The sequence below is a fragment of the Trematomus bernacchii genome, unplaced genomic scaffold (genome assembly GCF_902827165.1).
Source record: "Trematomus bernacchii unplaced genomic scaffold, fTreBer1.1, whole genome shotgun sequence".
Lineage (NCBI taxonomy): Eukaryota > Metazoa > Chordata > Actinopteri > Perciformes > Nototheniidae > Trematomus > Trematomus bernacchii.
The window spans coordinates 12,755,275-12,779,740 of NW_022987648.1; the positions used below are offsets into that span (position 1 = coordinate 12,755,275).

The window sequence follows — 24,466 nt, forward strand, 5'->3', positions numbered from 1 at the left end:
TCAGAGGGAAGAAAGTGATCTCATGTGACTGGCCCAAGCCATCTAATCTGTTAAAGTGAGCAGTGTAAACATTGAGGTTCATTTTCTACAGCGTCACTTACCAAGCCTCAGAGGGGCCCTTCAGGATCTTTGAGTGCCTGTGTTATCGGAGCTGGAAAGAGGGCTTCTGGCTCCTCATAGACAATGATGTGTTCAGAGAGACCTTGAGAGCCTGATTGATTTGCACCACATCAGTGGGACTCACAAACCACCATTAACCACCGTGACCGCATGATCCACCCCCCCACTGCGAGTGTCCATTGCTGTTGTTGCCCACCTTGAAAATGAAATCTTAATCATGGTGGGAATACAGACGCTGGAACAGTTTTATTCTCACCAATATAGCATTCAATCTTGACCTGGCAGCTGCTAACAAAAGCCAGGTGCGTAGGGGCAGAAAACAACTTTCGAACAAGATGAAAGTGCACAGACTTAAAACACGTCTATCTTTATACCACTTTTGACAGGAAAAGTGCATAATGTTCTCGTTCCTGATTAGTTTTCGAAGCAGTTGCAGAAATAAAAGTAATTCACCCTGAGGTGAAAGTGTTCTCATTATACAACATATTTATCTTCATTGTATGTGACAAAAATCCCTATACTTGCCCTATGAGTGAAAATATGTTTAAACATCAGAACATTTTGATTTCATGGAATTATTGCTTATTAGTCTGTGAAATTGAGATTTAGCAGCGACACATACTGTATTTTTTAAATGGTCTTTTAAACCTCAGGCTTTCTTCCAGTGTCTGTACAGTTCCTTACAGTTGTGTTGCCCTTTCTCCACCCCAGATATGTGTCTAGTAGCCAGAGGGGGCTGCAGTCACCAGTGCACAGTTGCACCAGGGAAAGGGGTCGTGTGTTCCTGTCCCGCTGGGCTTCACTTGGACTCCAGTAACAAGACGTGTGAGGTGGTGGACTACTGCAGTCGTCACCTGAAGTGCAGCCAGGTGTGTGAGCAGTACAAGACCACGGTGAAGTGCTCCTGTTATCCGGGATGGACGTTGGAGCCAGACGGAGACAGCTGTCACAGCACGGGTAACGGGCCATAGCTTTCTTTAATGTTTGTTTACAGTGATGCTGCTGACTGCCGGTATGGTGTGTGGCTGTGGGTCTGCTCTTAGGGCATAAAGGTAACTGATTAACTCTAAACTATTTGAATCTGACTACCCCTAACTCCAACCCTAACCCTAAGACCCTAGTCAGCCAATAGAATATAATTGGAGGATGAAACCCTCTTTATTGGTCACACATGTTTGTGCACACAGCACACAAAGTGAAATGTGGTCTCTGCTTTGGACCCATCCCAGTACCAGGAGCAGTGGGCAACTATTGTACAGCGCCCGGGGAGTGGGGGGGTGTCCGGTGCCTTGCTCAATTGCACCACAGCAGGGCCCAGGAGGTGAACTGGGAAATCTGCAAGTACCAGTCCACACTCCATATCTTTTTTAAGTATTTTCTGGGACTTGAACCAGCAACCCCACAACTCCCAGTCCAAGCCCCTACTGACTGAGCCACTGCCAGACCAATGTTGCTGCCTTTAATTAAAACAAATTAAGTTTTCACAATACTTATTAATCCAATAGATGAAATAAAATGGAAATAAAAATAAGAAATGGCAAACTACTTATGTGTTGATTTAGGGTCGGATCTTAATCTGATTTAAGAATAATTGGTAATCCAAACTGTAGCCACATTGTTGGTACTTTTAATAAAAATAAGACTTTTCAGAATACTTGCGATATTTACACCATAGATAAGAATTCTGGAAAGAAAAACTAGAAAAGACAAACTACAGAATTGGAAGGCTTTTGTGTTAGGGCAGGGTAATCTGAAGAATAGTAATATGTGTTGAATTAGGGTACTGTCAGGTCAAAGGCAATCAGTTTCAATCTGAAGAGGCATCCGGGTGACGAGCCCTGTCTGTTTCTATCTGAACTGATGCTGAATGAGGGAAGCTTGTTCTCCTTTCTCATACTTCCACAGTTTGCAGTTTTTCTACTGCACAACTGCACCTATTGTCATACAGACACAAATGTTTTGCTAGCGTAATATCAAATTACAAATTCAAACTCTCCGCTTTTCTTTTTTATTGAATAATGTCTTTGATGAGCACGCTCTGTAACTGTATTGAAATACAATAGTTACACACACTTGCTGTGTGCTTGTCACATTCAGATTTATGGACCTCGTTTTGATTACTTGCTTTCCTATTTCACTACCAAGATTGATGGCCGTTGCAACTCTAATCTTACATTAACGCAGGGGAAAGAATACACTATTTTCTCTGGAAGACCATCACAATTCTTCCGCTTCATCATAAATTAAATGTTGCATACATGCACAAACATTCCAATTTAATCTGAATGACGTGTTATTGGATTATTTGTGAAGTTCCAAACTCACATACACTCATATTTTCTTTTATTTTCACATCTCAGGGGATAACAGAATTGCAAGCACAAATATTCACTCTGGTTGCATTGTAGCTAGTTTTGGTTGCTACACCAACATTTGTCATTGAAGCAAGGACACTATTTTAATTGCATTTTTACAGTTCTGTTCCCTGTAGTTTGATTTAGTGGAGAATGCTATGAAGAATGAAAAGTTTTGGTTGTACAAACATTTCTCAGAAGGAAATAATCTTACTGATTAAAATAAATCTCAGTGGGCAAGGCCAGAGCATCTCAGCATACAAGCACAGATGCCAGCTTTAGGACGTGTCACTCGATTTAGCCACTTCTTAGAGACCCTGCAAAATGTATTTCTCTAAAGGGACTGCTTTCAAATGTATCTACTTCTTCAGAAAATGGAAATATGTAATGTGTTGATTCCCAGAGTGTTTGACAACAAATTGGTTTGGCAGCAACCGATGCATATTAATGTGGTGGTTTAAACCAGTGAGATATGCATGTATGAAATGTCCTCCACACAGAAGATCAACAGAGAGAGAAAGCAAGCTTAGTGAGAAAAATACATGGAGCTAAATACAGTTAAAAATAATTCCCCTACAGACTTTACTTGATTTGAACAAATCCCTGTGATACATTTCCACCATATTTTGATGGAATCACTTTGCAAACCAGTCACAATCATTTAGTTTAACCCTACTTTAGTGATCGGAGCATCGCTTATTTTGCAATTATACAAGCTAATTTCACAAGGCAGAGCTAGCAACTCTTTTGCTGTTTCACATAAACAAGTTACAATAGACCTTTTTTTACAGCAGAACCTTTGTCATGGTAGAAATAGCAAACGTTTGATTTAGTACATTTTCAATCACGCTGTTCTATTCAACTACTCCAGTAAGCCACAACAACGAGCCAGCATACAGGATCAACCCTATGAACAAGTAGAGTGCAATACATTTATTTATGTTGTCACATTTAATATTTGTATTATATTGTGACATTGAATACAGGTAATGGTTTACTTCAAATGTATTGTGTGCAACTTTTACGTTAGCTGGTACTGTATGTTTTGTATGAAAATCAATTTCTTAGAAAAGTAAGAGTTGTGGTTCTAACAAATATTTTTACAAGGGAAATCAAGCCATATGTATGTTTGAATATATATGTGTGAAAATGCATGTTCATGTGTGTGTCAATGTTGTTCTTACACACAAAATGCATGTTATAGTTATCTAATCTAAATCTCATAATGTAAAAGCATCAATACGTATTCCGTTGTTACTTTATATAGTAAAGGTTTTCATGTTATGTTGTAAAATGTTAATTATTTTTTCTTTGCAATATTATTTCTCAAAACATTTACCAGAGAATAGTCTATATAATCATTACTATTAAGAAGAAGAGGTCACAGTTCGCTATACCTTTCTCACAATGTCCAGCACTGTAATGACAAACATTCTAGTGTGACATTCCATGGCCTCCTTTAATCATAACATTCTTCTGCTCCTTCCCTTTTTCTCTCCTTGGCCAGATCCCTTTGAGGCTTTCATCATTTTCTCAATCCGGCACGAGATAAGACGAATAGACCTTCACAAGCGGGACTATAGCCTGCTGGTGCCGGGGCTGAGGAACACCATCGCGCTCGACTTCCACTTTAATCACAGTCTCCTTTACTGGACAGATGTGGTGGAGGATAAGATCTACAGAGGAAGGCTCTCCGAGACTGGCGGTACGCGCACACACCCACGTACACAAACGTTTGCTATCTGAAGACTGCTTTTGATGTATTGGCTAAAGAGAGTCATGTCATCCGTGGTGCACAGCTGTAATGGAAGTCTGAGACACTGCCGATGATAACGCTCTGTTTTACTCTCCTGCCGCTACACATACTCAGGTTCTGATACACTGAGTTGATATTGTCTCTGCCTGAGAATTCATCACCGGTTGTCTGAAGTATTTCAAAATATACTGCAGGACCAGAAGTCTTGAGCTGATGTTTTACAGTATGTCCCCCTCATAAAATGATGAATCCGAACTTTTCCTTCGCTCTGTATTTCTGTGGGTGACAGAACATTCATTAGTTTTACTTGCTTTTATTTTCCTCTGCGGAACGGTAGCAATCGCCTTTTAGATGTTCCCACTACACCCTTTTGTGAGGCACGTATAAAAGCCTCAGCATCTGAGAATAATTGTAAACATTGAGATTATAAATATGGTGGGACAGCCTTTTTAACATGTTTAATGGAACCCTGCGGAAAAGCAATTTTCTTTATATCCAAGAGAGTTTCTTCTCTCAGTATCGACTTTTTCTTTGAGAAAGTATACTTGAGGAATGCAAATAGACACCACCACCAATGCTGCCCCCATGCTACATATATACTCATTCTATCACGTCACAGTACATTTCATTAACCCAAACATGTTATCAAAAGCAACGTACAATAAGTGTAATCAACATTGAGTATTAAAACTCAAAAGAATGCTAGTACATTAGCTTCAAATTAGCCAAACTTTTGAAATGCTGGTGCATGAGCTTCAAATCAAGGGCCCTATTATGCTCAGTTTCAGGTTCATATTTGTATTTTGTGCCTCTACTGTGATATGTTTACATGCTTTAAAAGCCACCTATTATGCTAAATCAAATTATTCATGTCTTTTAAATATAAATATTTAAATGTCCCCTCTGTTAAGAGATTTGGAAAGTTTCAAGAAATAAGATTCTCTCTCTTTCTGTCCTGATCAATCTACATAAAAACCTGTCCGAAAATGTGCTAATCAGATTTTGGCCACTTTGTGATGTCACAATGTGTTTTTGGGTTGTGCAACCTTTAGCCACTAACCAATCAAGACCCGCCAACCTTATCACCTGAATCTCCTCCTCAATCACCATTGTTTTAGTTTTTTAACCAAAGACTTCACAGAGGGGCGTTGGGAGTGGCAGTTATTTGCATTTAAAGCTACAGACACAGAAGGTGGGGGAGAGAAACTCCCTCTGGAGGAAACTTATATAACACACTAAAGGAAAGAAATAAACCAAAAAGCATATTTGGGCCACTTGGTTGAGGTGCAGTCAAAAATAGATATGTTTCAAAACGTCTGAGACAAATGACATTCTGCTACCTGTCTCAAATTGGGATTTTGTTGTTCCAGGGGTGACGGGGATTGAAGTGGTGGTGCAGCACGGACTGGCCACCCCGGAGGGCCTGGCTGTGGACTGGATCACAGGGAAACTGTACTGGATTGACAGCAATCTGGACCAGATCGAGGTGGCTAAGCTTAACGGAGATATGCGCACCACGCTGATCGCCGGGGGCATGGAGCATCCGCGGGCCATCGCTCTCGACCCGGGCCAAGGGTACGTTACGCAGTAACTCACACATACAGAAGCCATGCAATCCATCAGACACTGAGATTATTGGAAAAGTGTTACAATTACAACCTCCTTTTATTTCTCACTTCTGCATCTCCCTTGATGTATGAATATGTCTGCTGTTTTAGGGTCTATTAAGGCAGCTGATATAGAATACATCAATAACAGTGCTGTGTGCTCCATTCCAGTAATGTAGCTAATACTCCCCCAACCATGTATCCAGCTTCACACGCTTTACTACCCTTTCACTCTTGTTCCCTGTGGCTATATTATTCTTTTTTACATTTTAAGCAAGACCTTCAAATATAATGCCCAAAATATGCTTTTTTTGTTATTGTGCATCATTCCCTCCGGGGCTATTTCAAAATCATGGTTGTTTTTCCTGCTGAGATGCATGGGGAGCGCGTTTGTAGAATGATAAATGGCAGCCCTTCCCTTTGCCCAGTCAACAAGCGACAATAGGAAACATCTATTACAGTGCATTGATTGCACTTGGTTTTTGTCTTGGTATAACAAGTGTTTTAATAAGCTTTTTCAATTGGTAAATTCGGTTGTTGGACGACCTCACACTGGTTGTAATAGGCTTCTTATTAGCCGGGTCTAATAGGCTCCTCATTGGAACCCACCTAGAAGGCTTTGATAGTTTAGCAACTTTGACATTCACTCTCTTGAATGATTTATTGTGAAGGGATAAATACGGTGGCCAACAGGTACAAACTCAGCCTAAAACACTTCCATTAGGAGAAACGCACTATCACAAAAATACAATACTGAATAATGGATTTCTATCTTCATTTGCATATTGGCACACGTTTTTGGTTTTATAATTGCATCTCTTTTAAAACTGCACGGCGCTTCTCCCTAATGGAAGTATTTTGGTCCGTTGTAACGCGTTTGCACTTGACGACCACCACAAATCGAGGTTATTTCAGTGTTTAGTTTTTTCTAGCATGTTTAATTAGTTGTAGTTTTCCGAACACACATGGTTCAAGACCGAAAGTGCTTTTATTTTATCTCAACTCAATCATCAATACTCTATGTACACACAAAGTGGCCATCGATCCACCTTTTACTTGTTGAAGGCAAAGATCAAATAAAAGTGCTGTAAATGCTGAACAATGCTAATTAATGGGGCAGATAGAGTAGACTGACATGGTTAACAGGACTGGCAGCTTTATAAACAACCGCAAAGTGCACTCTTATTTAAAGTTTCTTGAAAATACCTTTCTAAAAGTTTAAATATTTCAGAGAAAATTGTTGTCGGTCTTCAAAACTATTATTTTTTTGAAGGTTAAAAATGTTTTGTGTGCACGACCATTAATCACGAAAAAGAGTTTTGTACTTTGGTTAGCATTTTAATCATGCAGCCTTCAATTTCCGCTGTAAGATAAGTACTTGGTACTTTAATTAAAATTAATTTGGCAGTGGATTTCAAATATTAAAATGTTTTGTTGGACTCAACATTTTGTTTTTCCTTTTTTTTTTTTAAACATGGACATATTGGTTTGTTGATATGAAATGTCGGTCTGTGTGGATAAATGATAACAATTCTATCTGGCATCAAAAATCAAGTTTTCAGTCAAATGTTATCATATTGTAACATACCAACAAAGGCATGTATAAAAGGACTGATTTAATTCTAAGTATTTCTTTTTTAATGAATTGTGTTACAGTAAAGCAGACAGCTAGCGGCCATGACATGTGACAGCACCTACCAGTCACTCAAAATGGCAATGTCCTTGATTAGAAATTAATTGTTTTGCCTTAATATAAATCAAACAGATTAGTTATTTAAAGACCCACTGCCAAGTTGTCATAAATGGAGAAGTTAGCAATAGATATATTGGTCGAGGTACTTACCATGATGGATTTCTAAAAATATTAGTTAAGAAAGTACATTATACATTTAATTATATCTAAGAGTAATGACAATGTAGTTATTTATTAATTAAAACAAGATGATTTTTCCACTATTAGCACTACAATCAACGTTTTGAGATGTATCCAATGTTTTTCCTATCTACAGAATATTACATTTAGTTTAGGGATGATTTACGCTCGTTAATTACACAACAATAAAGAAAAGAAAATGTTCTGCTACAAAATAGGTGTTTTGTTAGTATTTCATATTTAATGCATTTAGTAGCCAGTGGTCGTAAACTGTGGGCAGAATATGTCAGATTAAGGCAAAATCCAGACATTCCTTAAAATCAATGTCACACTCTTAAGAAATTAGTAATATTCTCATGCACTCCCCCCTATAGTACTCTTTTACATTCCTGAGGATGACTACATCTCATGGCTGTACAGAGTAGGATTAATGGCTGCTTTTGGTGCCTAAAGGCGCATTTCCATTCCAGGGCAATAATTCTAATCTAATTACTTGGATCCACTCAGAGGAGTGGGCCATTGATCAGGAAGGCCGTATCAAGTGAATAAGGCTATTGATCTGGACAAGGATATTTCTTCCTAACACTGTTCCGTTGTCGTCGGTATGTCATTTAAGCCTGAGCACCCATTTTCTCCTTCATTCTGGCTGACTTTGTAGACCAAGGCAGGACAGACGCGTTGCTGCTGAGCTGAAGCAGGTCTCAGGATAGTGCCCATCAATGTTCATTTTCAGGCCTCATTGAGCTGTGAAAAGTCTTAATAAAACAGATGGCCTCCCATTTCAAGTCATGTCGCAGATGTTGAGGGGTTGAACTGGATCGCTGGTGCTGTTCTTGGACAGTCATCATTGCCACAGTCTATGTTTATGCATACAGTTACACCAGCATTGTATATGTTGTGTTTTACTAGCATTGACAAAAACAAACAGGGGAGGAATTGCTCTATGGATAATAATGAGGCCTAACATCCTGTTCTACTGGATCAATGAAAGCATTCATATCTGTGTGTATTGTTGCTCGTCTAACGATACATTTTAAGTGTTTCCTTTTCTACTTCCAGGATCCTCTTCTGGACCGACTGGGATGCTACGTTCCCTCGAATCGAGGCTGCGTCAATGAGCGGAGGAGGTCGACACATCGTCTTCAAGGATATGGAAATCGGTGCCTGGCCTAATGGACTGACACTGGATCATTTGGAAAAGAGGATTGTTTGGACGGATGCACGGTATACCATTAAGAGTTCCCACGTTGTGTAGAAGCATTCACACCTTTTAGAGCTTCCAATACAAATGTATGACATTATATACTACAAACAATTCACCAGTCCTTGCATAGAAAAATTACTCAAAGCTCTCCTCTTGCATTTAATAATGGAGGACATGTAATATTTAGAGATCCTAGCACAATGTACAAAAGTGGGTTCTGAACTATTTAAAAGTTCCATCAGTGGACTGGTGGGTTACACTTTGATCTGCCTACCTCTACTGTCCCCCTCTAATGAATTTGAAGAGCAGTTAAACGTTGATATGAGCCTGTATGTTTGCTCTTTTCAACAGCTCCGACGCCATTTTCTCGGCACTCTATGATGGAAGTGGGGTCATAGAGATCCTCAGGGGCCATGAGTACCTGTCCCATCCCTTTGCGGTGTCTCTTTTTGGAGGCAGTGTCTACTGGACCGACTGGAGGACGAACACTTTGGCGAGAGCCAATAAGTGGACGGGGGGAAATGTCACAGTCATCCAGAAGACGAGCGCTCAGCCTTTTGACTTGCAGATCTTCCACCCCAGCAGGCAGCCACAAGGTGAGGACCCTTTGATGGAAGGGGGACATTTCACAGCTGGAAGTCAGTTTAATGTATACTTTGTCATGTTTTTACTTCTAGGATATGCGAAGCAGGGACATTCAACTCCTTAACAACTGCCTTGCATACAGGCTTTGAAGGATTTGTTTGTCACCTTATTTATGGCAGCTAGTTTGATTATAATTTATTTGAAAGCTCAAAGCCTCATAAGTAGTTTTGTTTTGTTTGCATACACCTTTTTTTTAAATATTCTACAACAATGTTTTTGTAACAGCAGTGGGTAGAAAACCAAAGTTAATATAAAACATTTTCACAAGGCCAAATTTTACCTTTTTTTTTATATAAGGTCTCGAATATAGTAACACAAATGTGCCAAAACACATGCAAATGAAGAAACATCTTCACCAACTGTCAACTGAAACTCTCGCAGAGTTAGTCTGTTTCAAAATGTTAAGTGTTTTGGCAGTATATTTGAAAAACTAGGTTAGCTACGTTAGCTAGCTAGCTTACAGCAGATCTCCAATAATATCGGAAGGAATCATGCGAGCACATTGTTAAAATAAGCCAATAAAACCTAAACTCTAAGTACATTTCCAGCAGTGGCGGCTCCAGAGTATTTTTGTTGGGTAATCTATGGTAGGGCTAACCCATACAGTGGTGGGGCTCAAGTCAGTATTTGCAATGTAATTACATACACGCTATATCGCCCCCCTTGACAGTGAAACGCCACGCGTGAGGTTTAGATTATTTCCCTGTCTCAATCCAAATTGAACTGTATGAAATAAAAAGGCACATTTGTCTTGTAGTAAATAAAAAGGGCGACCTGGAGCCAATCCTGCAATTTCCCCACAGGTGAAAGAGTTGACATGCTGAAAACCCAACCCCTGCAGGGGGGTCTGGGGGGATTCTCCCCCAGGAGATTTTTTGAAATACTAACATAAAATACACATTCTGGTACTCTCTTGAGAAGAAAAATAAATAAATCTATTACTACACATTTAAAAAAATGAATGCCATTTTTGTTTTTTGTTACTTTGTTCTGAAAGCTGAACCTGCTGCTCCTCACAGAGAGAAGAGGGAAGAGGCTGTGTGAATTACTTTACATTGTGGATAAGGGTGGATAGCCCCCATTGTTCTGTGTGTCAAAATGAAAGACAGCCCACACACCTATCAATCATCAAACCGTGGGGTCTTATTTCATTACGTGTTGATTTCTATCAACACATAATCTTGTATCGATGTATATAGAGGTGTACTACAGCAAAAGTATTCTCCGTCGGGACTTCCTGCAACAACACCACGCCGTTATCGTGATTCTGATTGGCCAGAAGACATTATCAAAGATGTTTTATTGAGAAGACGATCACTACGTGAAAAAAGTTTTCAAAACCGTTTCTAGTCTTCGGTATTTCCAGACAAGTGTCTACTGAAATCAATCTTACTAACTGCTGTCTGTGCAATTTATTCCGCGAGTTGGCGGACTTTATTTTGCTTACTTTAACATCATTTTTCATGGCGGGGCTAAGGTGGGGCTAAGCCATTTCTTGGTATGGCTGTAGCCTACCCCAGCCATACCCTGGCGCCGCCACTGATTTCCAGTGACAGTGATTTTTGCCAACTTTATAATCCCGAACATCAACAAACGCTCATATCCAAGCTGTGTGCACCACTTTTAAGTGTCCCTGTTTTCGTTTCTTGAGCTTCATTTTTTATTCACAACATTTTGTGTTTGAAGTGTTTCATTAATGGGCCGCTTTCATTAAACGATGCGCATATTTCGTCAAGTTGGTGAATGTTTTCTAAATGCTGCGCATGTGTTGGCCACCGTACATGTTTACAAATTTTGCTCACTCATTTAGACAAATAACTCCTTCTAATTGTAATTTCCAAAGAATTACTTTTCCAAAGAGACAATGATTAAAGCAGCAATTAGAAAGGTTCAGGAACAAAAGAAAAAAAATCACTTTGGGTATGTCCTATTCAAGCTCATGCACAAAAAAGTGCTTAATAAGCTGTTTAAAGTGCTAAATCATCACATCCTATCATGTATCAACCTATGGGTGTGTATTATGAATGTGGGTATAATCCTCTAGTAATACTGGATGTGACTGAGGATGCATTATCTTTTTAAAACACTATTCATTCTCATGTTGCGCAAAGGGTAGTGAAAAAAACCAGCATAATGTAATTAATTCCAGCTTCTGCCCCTGCCTTAATTTTGCCTGTCAATCAATGAGCATGTGTTTGCATGAAAAAGGTACTCATGCAGATAATTAGCTAGCTTGAGTTAATGGTACCTCTGAATGTGTTTTTCTCACCATCCCTATTATTCTAATTGGCTTATGCCACTATATTAAGTCTTTTTCTTCATGAAAAAAAGAGGGCAACTGAATAAGACACACATATGCCAATGAATAATTGTGGCATATCCAATCATCAAATAAATTAAAGTGAATAATGTGTTTATGTTACAGGAAATATATGAATTAGTTCAGAAACTTCACTAATATTGCCAGTGCTTCTGAATCTATTCATGTCACTGAGGCGATCAATTAAGCAGGAAACCTACAAAAGGAGCCAATATTCATTTGATATGCAGATCCGCTTGCAAGATATATTACTTAACTCAAATGAATGACATTAAATCTGTTCCGTACTAAATATAATGTGTTTTTTCGGTAACATTGTTGTTTTAACATTGATTTGTGATAGATTTTTTTAGCATAACTCCCAAAAATACACTTGATTAACATTTCCACCATGAGTGCCAAGAGTGCCTGTTTGATGGATCAATTGAAATTCCTTTTTCCAGCATTGCCAAGTTTTCTATTTATCCGCCTTAGCTTTTCTTCATATGTAAGCCATCATCCTTAAATGGGCATTATTATGGTGGTAATCGGGTTTGCATCTATTCAGTGATTTCTCTGCTTTGCCAGTGTGTCATGAGTTAATTTGCTTGTTTCCTTCCTGTATCTGCTTTTTCATGACTGTTCACCATAGATAAGTGTGAGCAAATAAGACTGCTTTTTCAAAAGAAGACAGTCAGCATGCCTAATCATATTAAAAAGAGCTCAGCGGGGGCGCGGTGAGACTACTGCCTAGAAATGCTATGCTCTACTAGACCACAAACATCTGGACCAGAGAAAAAGAAAAAAGGAGTGATGCGTGAAGAAAGGAGACACCAATACGCAGCTGGTTTTAGTTATTCAGCAGGTACCACAGTGAAGCTCCACTGGAGGCATAAACAGCCTGTAAATGCATTACGTGTCACTTGAAAGACAAGGCTGTGTTTTTACATTGGCTAACAAGCCTTTTGAAATTAGGAGGCACTTTGGCCGTGCAAGGTGATGAGAGTTAGAACAGATAATTAGCTGATTCCTGACAGAGAATCACAAAGAAACCTGTATACCTTTTTACACCTTTTATAAACAAACTAAAATAAAAGTAATTACATTTTCAGAGATTTTGACTAATGAGATAACATAATAACACTACAGTCAGTAATGGCTCCACTCATTTATCTTTTCCGCTGTTGGGTTTGGTTCTGAGTATACAGTCTATTGAGTGGCGTGACATTTTGTGTGTAATCTTCTCTATACTTTATATTGGCACAATATACCTAGTAATTGTACTAGTTTATACTGTCCTTAGTCCTGGTTAGGGTTGTTTATAGCAGGTGTAAATTAATTTCGACCCAACAAATTACAACTAATAGCTACCAAAAAACGACATTCTACAATGTTAGCTTAAAGGCTACAACGGTAGCTTAAATACTTAAATGCTACCATTGTAGCTTTTAAAGGTGGGGTAGGTAAGTTTGAGAAACCGGCTCGAGATACACTTTTTGTTATATTCCATGGAATGCTCTTAACATCCCGATAGCAATGAATATCTTAAGTGCTTTGACAAAAAATCCATAAAAAAATGTCATCTGTGGAAGCCGTAATACTGTAAAAAGTACGACCAATCATTTTAGCCGGCCCGGCTAAAATAACTGGATGGCCTACCTGCCTGCCAGCCTTCCATCTGTGCACAAACTTATCTCGTGCCCTCATTGGTCATGTGCGCGTTCGTGTGTGTTGGAGGAGGGGCTCTGTAAGGAAGTGGCAGATTTTTTCCGGCTGTGTATTTTCAAATTCTTGCACACTCGAGCTGGTTTCTCCAAAATGACCTACCCCACCTTTAAGCAGAGCCCTATATTACAGGCTGGTATTCGGAGTTACTGTTCTTAACAATATTGCAGCAGCTTGAATATTAAACATTTAGGGAACATCTGGAAATGGTATCGTCTAATTCACGACAGTATAGCGACCAATAACATAGGGATGGCTTAGCCTTCCATAGCCTTCATAATTCTCTCCTGCTTCTCCTTGTTTACCTGTTTCTTTAAGGTATTTAGGAAGAAAAGAAGCATAGTGCAGGAACATCTAGTTTTATGTGTTTACACACATCAATGTTGTTATTCTCAATGTGACTGTACGCATTGTAATTTGTATGCCATGTAGAAGATACATAGTTATTTGCAGGCAGACAGACCACATAGTAATTTTATCAGCAGTATTATCATGACAAATACAAAAAACAAATATGCATCTCTCATTGGAAAGAAGCAATTGTATCAGCAATACAAAGCTCCCTTGAATTTTACTTTTTTTTCAGGAGTTCTGTCATTTTCAGTGCCTTAACATTTCTTCCGTTATGTGTTGCAAATATATATGACAGTTTAGAGCAAACAAACACTCTGGCTCTCTTGTTGCTGTCTGACATCCCTCAAGAGTATGATTCAGGTGAATGCAGCAATGTTCAGTTTTCTCCCTATTAGCATACTGAGTCAGCTGGGTGCTGTTGCCAGCTCGAGAGATAGTTGGATTTTTTGTCATCTCCAATAAGCTGCATTTGTGTTGCAATGGAGTTCTCCAATGTGTTGCTGAAGGAACCACGGGAAATTAGCTTTGAATGAGCTTGTTTGACATGAATCATCCAGAGTCGATGGTGAGAACTGATGTGTTTGAGGCCTAAAAAGAGTTTGCAGCCTCATGGGAAATAATTGAACTAAGGCGCCGTTTACACGAGGAGAAAACTGCTTGTATCTGCATAGTTTCGCGTGCGTATAGCCCTATTATTTACACGAGGCCGATAGAAACTGACCCCACAAACAATAACGGGTCCCAAGGTGGATAGATTTGCAAACGAAACGCTCTGGGGGGTCAACCGAGTCCGTGTAATCACCTCTATACGAATATTTCCTGAAAAAATAACGATAGCCCCACCTCTCCTGCTCACTGCTGTAGCAACTATCAAAAATAGCTGTGTTAATTAAACGCACAAGGGGTTCTTGAATGAAATAATATTATAAAAGGCAAACCAGAATTGTTAACGCCCAATATACTCCTTAAACAAAATAAACAGAGTCAGATTTCATGCATTGATCCATTATATTGACAAAGGAGCGATCTCACCCGGTGTTTGTAGAGAATATCTCTCTTTCTGAGCGCGTCCTCTCCACAGAGACGTGCTTCTTGGTCGGTCGATGCAATATCCACAGATTCGGTTTCTTTCAGTTAACTTCCCCGTTGCATTTATCCATATGCTGAGGAAATTACTATATCCCGCTGAATACCAGCAATCGCCACACACACTTCCTCCTGTCAGTAGCTACTGCTAGTGCTACTGCTACTGACCATGCTACAGATATTAGTGCAAAATCTACAGCTCCTCTACCACAACCATCAGCAACAAGTGGACATGGAGAATTACATGAACTACATGTTGCTAAATACACCGCGGGGCATAAACAAAAGGGTAGCCATGGCAACATTGCTGCGGGGCTGCTCGGGCTGCTCTTCTTCGCTGCTTTTGGTGTATTTTGGCGGAAGTTACAGCGCCACTTACAGTCCCGGCATATGTACTACAGCGTTTCCAGCGGCCTCGTTTGAACAGACACATTAAATGAAACGAATGCATGTGAACGGAAGACTTTTTTGAATACGCATACTGTGCATAAACGCAAACGTTCCCGTGTGAAGGAGGCCTAAGCTTGACTTACCTTAGTTTTGCTGAGGTGATTTATTCTGACTAGTTTAGAGTAAGAAATTCTTAAAATGGACTTCTTCTAATGTGCTTTGCTTATTATAGAATCTGTCAACAGCTAAGTTTCTTAAGATGGATAACCTGCTACCCTACAGTAACAGTCTAACTGAGATCTTTCTTGAGAAGTGAAAAAGAATACAAATCTGAATATGTCTTTTATTTTTACTAATATATGTCAACATCTCGACAACTAAAGACCCAATTCAACAAGATATCAACCTAAAAACCCAATAACAAGAAGGAAGATCAATCAATCTCAGCAAAAAATGGTCCCAACCCAACATTTTCTCTTAACACTCAAAAAGGAGCCCCCTAAAATGTTCAAACTAGCCACACTTGTTATGAATTGATGACATGGTTTAGTGAAGTGTCATGCTAAAAGCTATTTTTTGCTATTGCATGGTGAGAACCAGATCATGACTATAGATATTTTCAGCAATGATTTTTTTTCTGAAAGTATTGTTTGTAAGTTTGATATGGGAAAGGATCAAGCCCTATTCAATTCCAGGATTTATCATGGCGTATCTCCTCGATTGGCATCTCAACTTGTCATGCTGAGCGTTCTGAAATGTTCCTTTTCTCTTGCCTTCCCATCAGCCTCCAACCCATGTGAGGAGAATGATGGACGTGGTCCCTGTTCGCATCTGTGTCTCATCAATTACAACCGCACTGCGTCCTGCACCTGTCCACACCTGATGAAGCTTTCTCCCAACAAACAATCCTGCTTTGGTGAGCCAGAACACCTTCCTCATTTGTCATGCTTTCTCCTTATGTAATTAGAGCATAACCATAGGATACTATAGAGAACATGTGAAGTTGCTTTTGATTGAGGTAAGCTTTTACGTACATATGGTTATTATTATCACCCTCTACACTGAGTCTGACAGAGAATTTTGGCAAAGTCTCACCAAATCTTGAATAATTCCTTTATTAATGATCTCACCAGCGTTGAAAAGGTTCCTCCTGTACGTCCGGCGGTCTGAAATCCGCGGCGTGGACATAGACAACCCGTATATGAACGTCATGACGGCGCTAACGGTGCCGGACATTGATGATGTCACCGTGGTGGACTATGATGCCCAGGAGGAGAGGATCTACTGGGCTGACATCAAAACCCAGAGCATCAAACGGGCCTTCATCAATGGCACCCAGCTGGAAACCATCATTAGTGCAGGTTGGTGTATCCCAGACATCCATACTGAGTACAAAATCTAAGCTTGCATGTGGTATGTATTACAATGTTCAGTATAATGACTAATATGGATAAGTTTGCACACACATAATCTTTCTGCAGCAGTGGAATGCAATCCTGTTTTGATTGTTTGTTTCTGGGTCAGTTACTAACTTTATTGAATAGGTTTCTATTCACCTACATTTTTGTAGGACAGACCAGGAAGTTTGCATCGCAAAGTCTCCCTCGACAAAAAGCAATGGGATTTCTCCATAGGATTTCCTTATATGGAAGAAAATAAGATCTGTGGCAAACGTGGCAAACGTTTGGTTATGATACTTAACACGTATTATTCAGCAGGCTATATAACATGTACACAACAACAACACCATTTTTGAAGGATAAATGCGATTGGCAGGAAATAAAATCTAACGTAATGCTATAAACGAACTACATCATGGTCGCGTGGCTGTACATCACCACCGCTGAGGTTGAGGCGGTTTCTTTTGGCACAAAGAAGCTTCAGACATTCACGAGTGGAGTATTTACTGCCATATTTTATGTCGAAGATCAAAACCTGCCAATCTATTCAGCTTGGGTTAACCACAGAACTTATTTCAGGCTTCAAAAAAACATTGATTTTGAGTCAAGGGAACTGGAACTGGTTAAATGCAAAGTATGTGCCGGTCTTTAGGACTCATTACTGCACCACTCTACATGCTCATAAGAATTACATTTCTATCATTATACTTTCTTACTTCTTGCGTGTTAACTTTATCAAGTTTTTTTCTTCTCTTTTTGACATGATTACAAGGCATAACACAAGTAAACGTGTATTACATTGTTGAATACCATCCATTCCTTTATTTTGTTTATGTTAAATCTAGCCTGAGCTAATTTACATGATAGTTTCGCTAAGGAGTGACAGTTTTTCCATTCTCTCCTTGACAGACATAGCCAACTGCCGTGGTCTGGCTTTAGACTGGCTTTCCAGGAACTTATACTGGCTCAGCTCCGAAAATGACGAGTCGCAAATCAATGCGGCTCGCTTTGATGGCTCCCTGAAGACCTCCATCATCCACGGCATTGATAAGCCAAGGTGCCTTGTAGTGCACCCCGCCAAGGGGTAAGTAGATTAGAGCAGTGTGTACACTCACTCCATCACCTTCAATGCATAGTGTTAGGAAACTTCACCTCAGACCTCACCTGTGCTAGGGATCAAAGCCTTGTTGTTGTAAAAAGAAATCTAGGGTTCAAACATTTGTACAAGGTTGTCCGGTGGAACAAAGTCTATTGGCTTACATTCATGGTTCAATTAATAACAACGTAGCGATCATTGACTATGTTTTAAACCTTATTATGTATTCTGCCTGACTGGATAACGCACTATTCACCTCACATCTTTCCCACACAGAAAAATCTATTGGACAGATGGCAACACCGTTAACATGGCCAACATGGACGGGAGTAACAGCAAGGTCCTCCACCAGAATCAAAGGGATCCTGTAGGTCAGTATGAAGGCTTTAGATAGCATACTGAGTTAGCATGTTTGGACACATTGATGCTCCGTGCATTCATGACTGGTGTATACTGACGTTGTTCATTGTTGTAGAACCAGAGTAAAATTATCTACAGCTTGTGATAACCACATACCTTATTTGAGGCCTCTGACCAACAACACGTTGGAAAAACCATTAACTAAGAGTGATTTTGAGGTGGTAAAATGCTATCTCATTTCCAGGTTTTAGGACTCTTTCCTCAAAGCTGACCAAGCCATGAAGATTCTTTCTTTTTATTTGCAAATATGCTTTTTTTTTTACCATCTCTCTGTTCAGTTTACATAAACGTAATATTGTACATCCACTCTATAATCTAAGTGCATTTGTTTGTTTTTTGGGCTACTGTCTGCAAGATGTGTGGCTGCCCACTGAAAACATTGTGTTACGACAAAACAAGACATAAATTGAGGAAATGTGTCTGCGTTATTTGATTATGGGTTCAATTTATGGTAATATAATTCAATTACATTTTCCAGCATCAACATCTGTGCTGCCGCTTGCACCACTTTGCATCCATGTTCACTTCATTCCAAATTAATTCGATATAATTCCCCCTATTTGAACCTTGATTTGGCGAAGATAACCCGATAAAGGTGTTTACATGAACGTTGAAGTAATTTCAGTTCGCATGAATCTGTTTATAATCAATTTATTTCAATGCATGTACAGGGATTTCAAATTCAATCAGTAATATTTGTTTATGTCGAGATGTTCTTCAACACCCACCGCCTTTGTGATGTTATCTTAACAGGAAAGTAAAAAAAAAAGATCAGTTGGATATTTGGATCAAGGGGTCAGAGTGGCTATTTCTTTCAAACCTACACAAACATAGGGCTGAACTGGAGGAACAATGTTTCCTGCCTACACCTCCGTCCTTGACTTATTGATTCCCACATACTTTTTAATCGGTTTTCAACAAAAAAACAACAACATTTGTGTTGCTTCTTTTCTAGTTTTAATGCCTGCCACACATACATCAGGCTGCCAAGGTTAATGATTGGACGGTTCTTATCTACGGATGCTCTTATGGCTTCTGTACAATATGTTTCTTCCCATTGGAGGTAATGTTATGGATATAAATGGTGCAATTTCGCATCAATGATACATGAACCAGTCCTGGACTAATCTTGTACTGTAACATAAACAATCGTCACGATAGAAAGTATATCACTTGGGTGAACAAGAAAGCTACGAAGATCCTGGTTTGCTTTACAGTATATTCTCGTCAAGACATTTGTCTGCAGGTATAGACAGAAAAGATCCAACAGGGCACACTGTCATTTTCAAAATTGGTGGCTGGACACCAGAATTGCTTTGTAATGTTAATGACTCTCCTTTGAACTGCATATTGCTCAAGCCCGTTGTATCCCACTTCCATCTACCAAAGGCCTGCCTTCCACGTTGCATGATGACTTCTTGTGTTCCGCTTCACCTATTGTACATTGTTGAGATTGAATAGCTGCACATGCAATGCTCAACAACCCCCCCCCCCCCACTCCTTCTATCACCAACGATTTTGTCTCACTCTCTGACTGTTGGATCATCTTTTAAAGGCTCCCGCAAATATGGACGTGGAGGTGCTGTTGTTTGTGTCGTTTGAAGTTACATATGTGCAAATAGAACCTGAAGGGGGCACTTCTTCTGAAAGGCTAAGCTTCTTTTTTTTTCGAGCACACAGCAGACTCAAGCCATTTGTACTCATCTGTGATACTCAAGCCAAAAAAGGCCAAAAAAGCAAAGAAATCCAACCAATCCATATCTGAAAATCCAGTTCTCTCTGGATTAGATATTTCACTTATTGTCCAATCCTCTCAAAAAACAGTACAGTAAGTGTGTGGTCGGTTATAATACCCTGTATTCAAAGTGTTGGTACATCTGTTTTCCATTTGAACGTAATCTCAGAAAACAGGGTTCAGAAGAGAAAGCACCTTTTGTAAAACTCAGGACTTTAGGACTCATGCTCATAAGAATTACATTTCTATCCTTATACTTTCTTACTTCTTGCGTGTTAACTCTATACCCCATGATGCATGCCTAAGTGAGCCATTGCTGCTCGATTTAGCAAAAACAATCAGCTGCTCCTCATTTCAAGTAGCTGTTGTCACACAGCTCAAGGTTAAACTCCCACTTTGTCACACAAACTGCGCCATTGTCTTCCCTGTATTTCTTCATTCTCCCCGGCTTGTCAGCAATACAGATAGCAGGGCGCGGCCATATTTCACTGGCTTCGTTTATGATTATGGGGTAGACCTGGGGACAAGCGTAAATTAATGACGCATTGTGACTGTGAATCTGCCAGACATAAATCCAACACATGGTGGGAGACAGTGAGTTGTCCAGGGGTCCACAACTGAAATTGCCTTCATTTTTTCATCGTTCACGGCGGTATTCTAAAAAGAGCCATCCAGTTGGCCAGGAAATGGATTTAAAAGCAGTCAGTCTCACTATTGTTCATTTTTAATGCCAGCTGGAGCTCGTATAAACAGATGCCCACAAATATGTTCCAGTGGACACATAAAGCTTTCTATTAGCGTACTTTTATTTAACCAAATACATAGAGCTGTTGAGGAAATGCAGTTCTGTCATGTGCTGTTGCAATACTGTTGAAGTAATAGGAGAGTTATTGTGGGCTGCATATTAAATGTAGTAAGAGTAACCTGAATATAGTAATTTCCCCATATGGTGCAACTTATTACAGTACAAAGGATGGTTGAGTCAGCTTTTTATTTCCAAGTAATAATGTTCTTTGTTCAGTGAAATGTCTCAAATGATACATTTTTCCCATTAAAATATGTCACATGTATGCTTATCTACTCTTCTTTTACAGCTTATTTGCTTTTTCATGATTTATCTTTTTATTACTCCTATCGAATGACTTCGATACATTTTTGCTTGTCTTTTTAGCAAATCCTAGCGAAACGAGTGCTAACCTGGCGTCCTCTCTTCACTTGTCCCCTCAGGTCTCTCAATAGACTACACTGCCAACAAGCTGTACTGGATAAGCTCGACCAATGGCACTATCAACAGGTGCAATCTGGACGGCAATGGGCTGGAAGTGCTGGAGACTCTAAAGAGGGAGTTATCCAAAGGCACCGCTCTGGCTGTGATGGGTGAGTGGAGCTTGTCACGAGTGCATCAGATTGCCATTGGGGATTAGTCAGAGAGTGTGCAGGGATTACGTGTTTAACCAGTTAAGTGGCTGGAGGATGGGGCTATTTAGCCGGCCCCTCGCAACAGTTGTGCTTCACTTTGTGTGGGCCACAGATAATTAAAACACAGTGCAGCAGTGATTGACGATTGATTTTCTCACCCCCTTTTGTAATGAAAAGGGAGGGGGATGTTCATTATGTGTTTATTCTGGGTATCCGTGCTGAATCCGACGCGTCACATCATCCATCAACTCGCAGGTTCATTTAGTAATCTCCTGAAATCTAAGTCAACATGTTCTGGAAACAAGCCATATGTGTATGTATGGCAGTCTTCCCTTTTGGCTATTTTTTCGCCACTTTTTTCAGATTTTCCTTAAAAATAAAAGCTTCCAATTATCACCATTTGTCATTGGTAACCAGGACATATACCAGCTCAGTCATTACACAGTAAAGAGTAAGCGTAATACTGAGTGCAAAGCGATACATCAACCGTTATTGTTTTTATATTAACCAGAGTTATTTGGCCTGTACCTGTACACTTCAAATCAGTGACAAATAAAATGAAATTCATTGCCGCTTCTTATTTTTTCCCTCAAAGATCAGTATTATAATTTTAAATTGTCTCACACTGCTGCAATCTCGACAATTGGGAAGGGTCCCAGCGAGTTATGCAAATGCACTCTTCTTGCCAAGATTGGTAATGAGGAGGGAGCAAACATATTGAACAGTGCCGTTAGATGTGTAAGTGTAATTTGTGTGTGGGTGTTGGTGTGTGTGTGTGTGTGTCTGGACTTGAAGAGCATTTTTTTTTTTTTAAGGAAATAAATACAATTAGTGTTGTCAGGGTGATACTTTGTGTTTTTTTAAGCTTGTTATTGATCGTGGCTGGCCTTCGTTTCATGTGTGCTGGGTATCTGTCGGCATGTGCTGAGAGCGTAAACACCACAATAACACAGTTGTGGCAGAATGGAGTCCCAATGCTTTGTTAGATTCAGCCTTCTGCAGCTTCCAGCCACATATTTGTGGCTTTTTACAGTAAATACTTTGACTATGGAGGACAGTTTCTTGGACGATGGAGACTTCATTATTGCGTTTCACAAATGGGAGATAAAACCGGAGGTGACATAGAGTAATGGCTTTGTTCCTGCACTGTAGCAGGTACAGCAAAACAGTGAAACGATTTTAGCGAGTCTCCATCAATCAAAATTAATGACATTTTTGTTATGTTGAGGAAATTGTTTCGAATGGTAGAATGAACAGCACTGTAACTGTATTGTTATAATACTCTGTTAAATAGAGAAATTCCATTGCACATTTGTCACATGATAATGAATTTCAATGTATAGAAAGTAGTAATCTGGTTGACTTGTACATTTACATTTGGATTCATGCGAGCATGAAAGTGTATTTAATGCTCAGATGACCTCTTTTAATGAGATATTAATTGCTTTTATTCTTTTTAAACTAGGCATAGAATAATTGTGGAATGTCTATATGTTGCGGTAAAAATGACTGAATTGTTACTTTAGTAAAACTAGAGCTTATCAGCAATTAGTAATTAAAGTATTAAAGGTGGGGTAGGTAAGTTTGAGAAACCGGCTCGAGATATACTTTTTGTTATAGTCCATGGAATGCTCTTAACATCCCGATAGCAATGAATATCTTAAGTGCTTTGACAAAAAATCCATAAAAAAATGTCATCTGTGGAAGCCGTAGTAATGTAAAAAGCACGACCAATCATTTTAGCCGTCCCGGCTAAAATAACTGGATGGCCTACCTGCCTGTCAGCCTTCCATCTGTGCACAAACTTATCTCGTGCCCTCATTGGTCATGTGCGCGTTCGTGTGTGTTGGAGGAGGGGCTCTATAAGGAAGTGGCAGATTTTCTCCGGTTGTGTATTTTCAAATTCTAGCGATCTCGAGCCGGTTTCTTAAACTTACCTGCCCTACCTTTAAGAGTGAAAGTACTCAGTATACAGCTCTTTTCATAGTGCCTTCAATAATCTTAATATTTTTCTGTTTTTATCACCACAAATACATGTCATAATATTATATTGTTGCAGTTTGTCTTAAAGAGGCCCTGTTATGCTTTTTGGGGTTATGCCTCCATTGGACGCCTTTGTTTACTTTCGTAACATAATGACATCACTATTCAATACTAATGCTGCGTTCACACCGGACGCGATGCGAATATTCGCTTCGCTCTAATCGCTCTAATCGCATCGCTCTAAACGCTCGAGTTTCACCGCGGCTGTCAGCTGTGTTTACTCGCGTCATTCAAACGCTCGGGAGCTACAACTACAACAAAATGAATATATTTTACCGTGATTAAATTGTAATACACGTTTCTAAATGATGCCGAAGTAACAACATACTGATACCGGTTAGTAAAAACCATAAATTAATGCTTGACAAGTCTGCAGACAAGACGGCAGGCGAAAAACCTTTTAAAATGCTTGTTTTCTGAATGAAGATCAGATCGACCAGGCTAAGCTAACGTGTATATGCTCCGTCCACACTCATAACAACGGCCTACAGACATTAATAAACCAGCGACTGTATTCGCCATGACACAGACAGTCTGTGGTTTGTACTTGTTTCATTTTTGTCCAGTTTCTGAATAGATATAAGGAGGCGTGTGGCGCAGTGGGTTGTCCGTAGTGTTCGGATCAGGGGGTCACAGGTTCAAACCCCACTGCAGTCAGCATGTCGTTGTGTCCCTGGGCAAGACACTTCACCCCAAATTGCTCCTGTGGGGATTGTCCACAGTATTGAGTATGTAAGTCGCTTTGGATAAAAGCGTCTAACAAGTAAATGTAATATGAGGAGCTGTGAGCTCTGTGTGCTTTCTGGTTGAACGTCAGTGACGGCAGGCTGAGATCCTCACCGCTGATTGGCTACCGCGAGATTGCGTCACGCGAATATGACGCTCGAGTTGAACATTTTTAACTCGAGCGTTTGTCGCAGCCCCCTTCAATCGCCTCAAT

General features: G+C 39.7%; 1 protein-coding gene across 1 annotated transcript in view; it reads left to right on the plus strand.

The window, feature by feature from the left end:
• Positions 1-24,466, plus strand: part of lrp1bb (low density lipoprotein receptor-related protein 1Bb) — a 305,232-nt gene that overhangs the window by 180,354 nt on the left and 100,412 nt on the right. The window contains exons 23-32 of the mRNA XM_034134148.1: positions 832-1,077; positions 3,982-4,179; positions 5,601-5,805; positions 8,770-8,934; positions 9,266-9,510; positions 16,198-16,329; positions 16,547-16,774; positions 17,723-17,897; positions 18,186-18,280; positions 21,292-21,441. Coding sequence (XP_033990039.1) covers positions 832-1,077; positions 3,982-4,179; positions 5,601-5,805; positions 8,770-8,934; positions 9,266-9,510; positions 16,198-16,329; positions 16,547-16,774; positions 17,723-17,897; positions 18,186-18,280; positions 21,292-21,441 — 1,839 coding nt within the window. The remainder of the gene's footprint in view (positions 1-831; positions 1,078-3,981; positions 4,180-5,600; positions 5,806-8,769; positions 8,935-9,265; positions 9,511-16,197; positions 16,330-16,546; positions 16,775-17,722; positions 17,898-18,185; positions 18,281-21,291; positions 21,442-24,466) is intronic.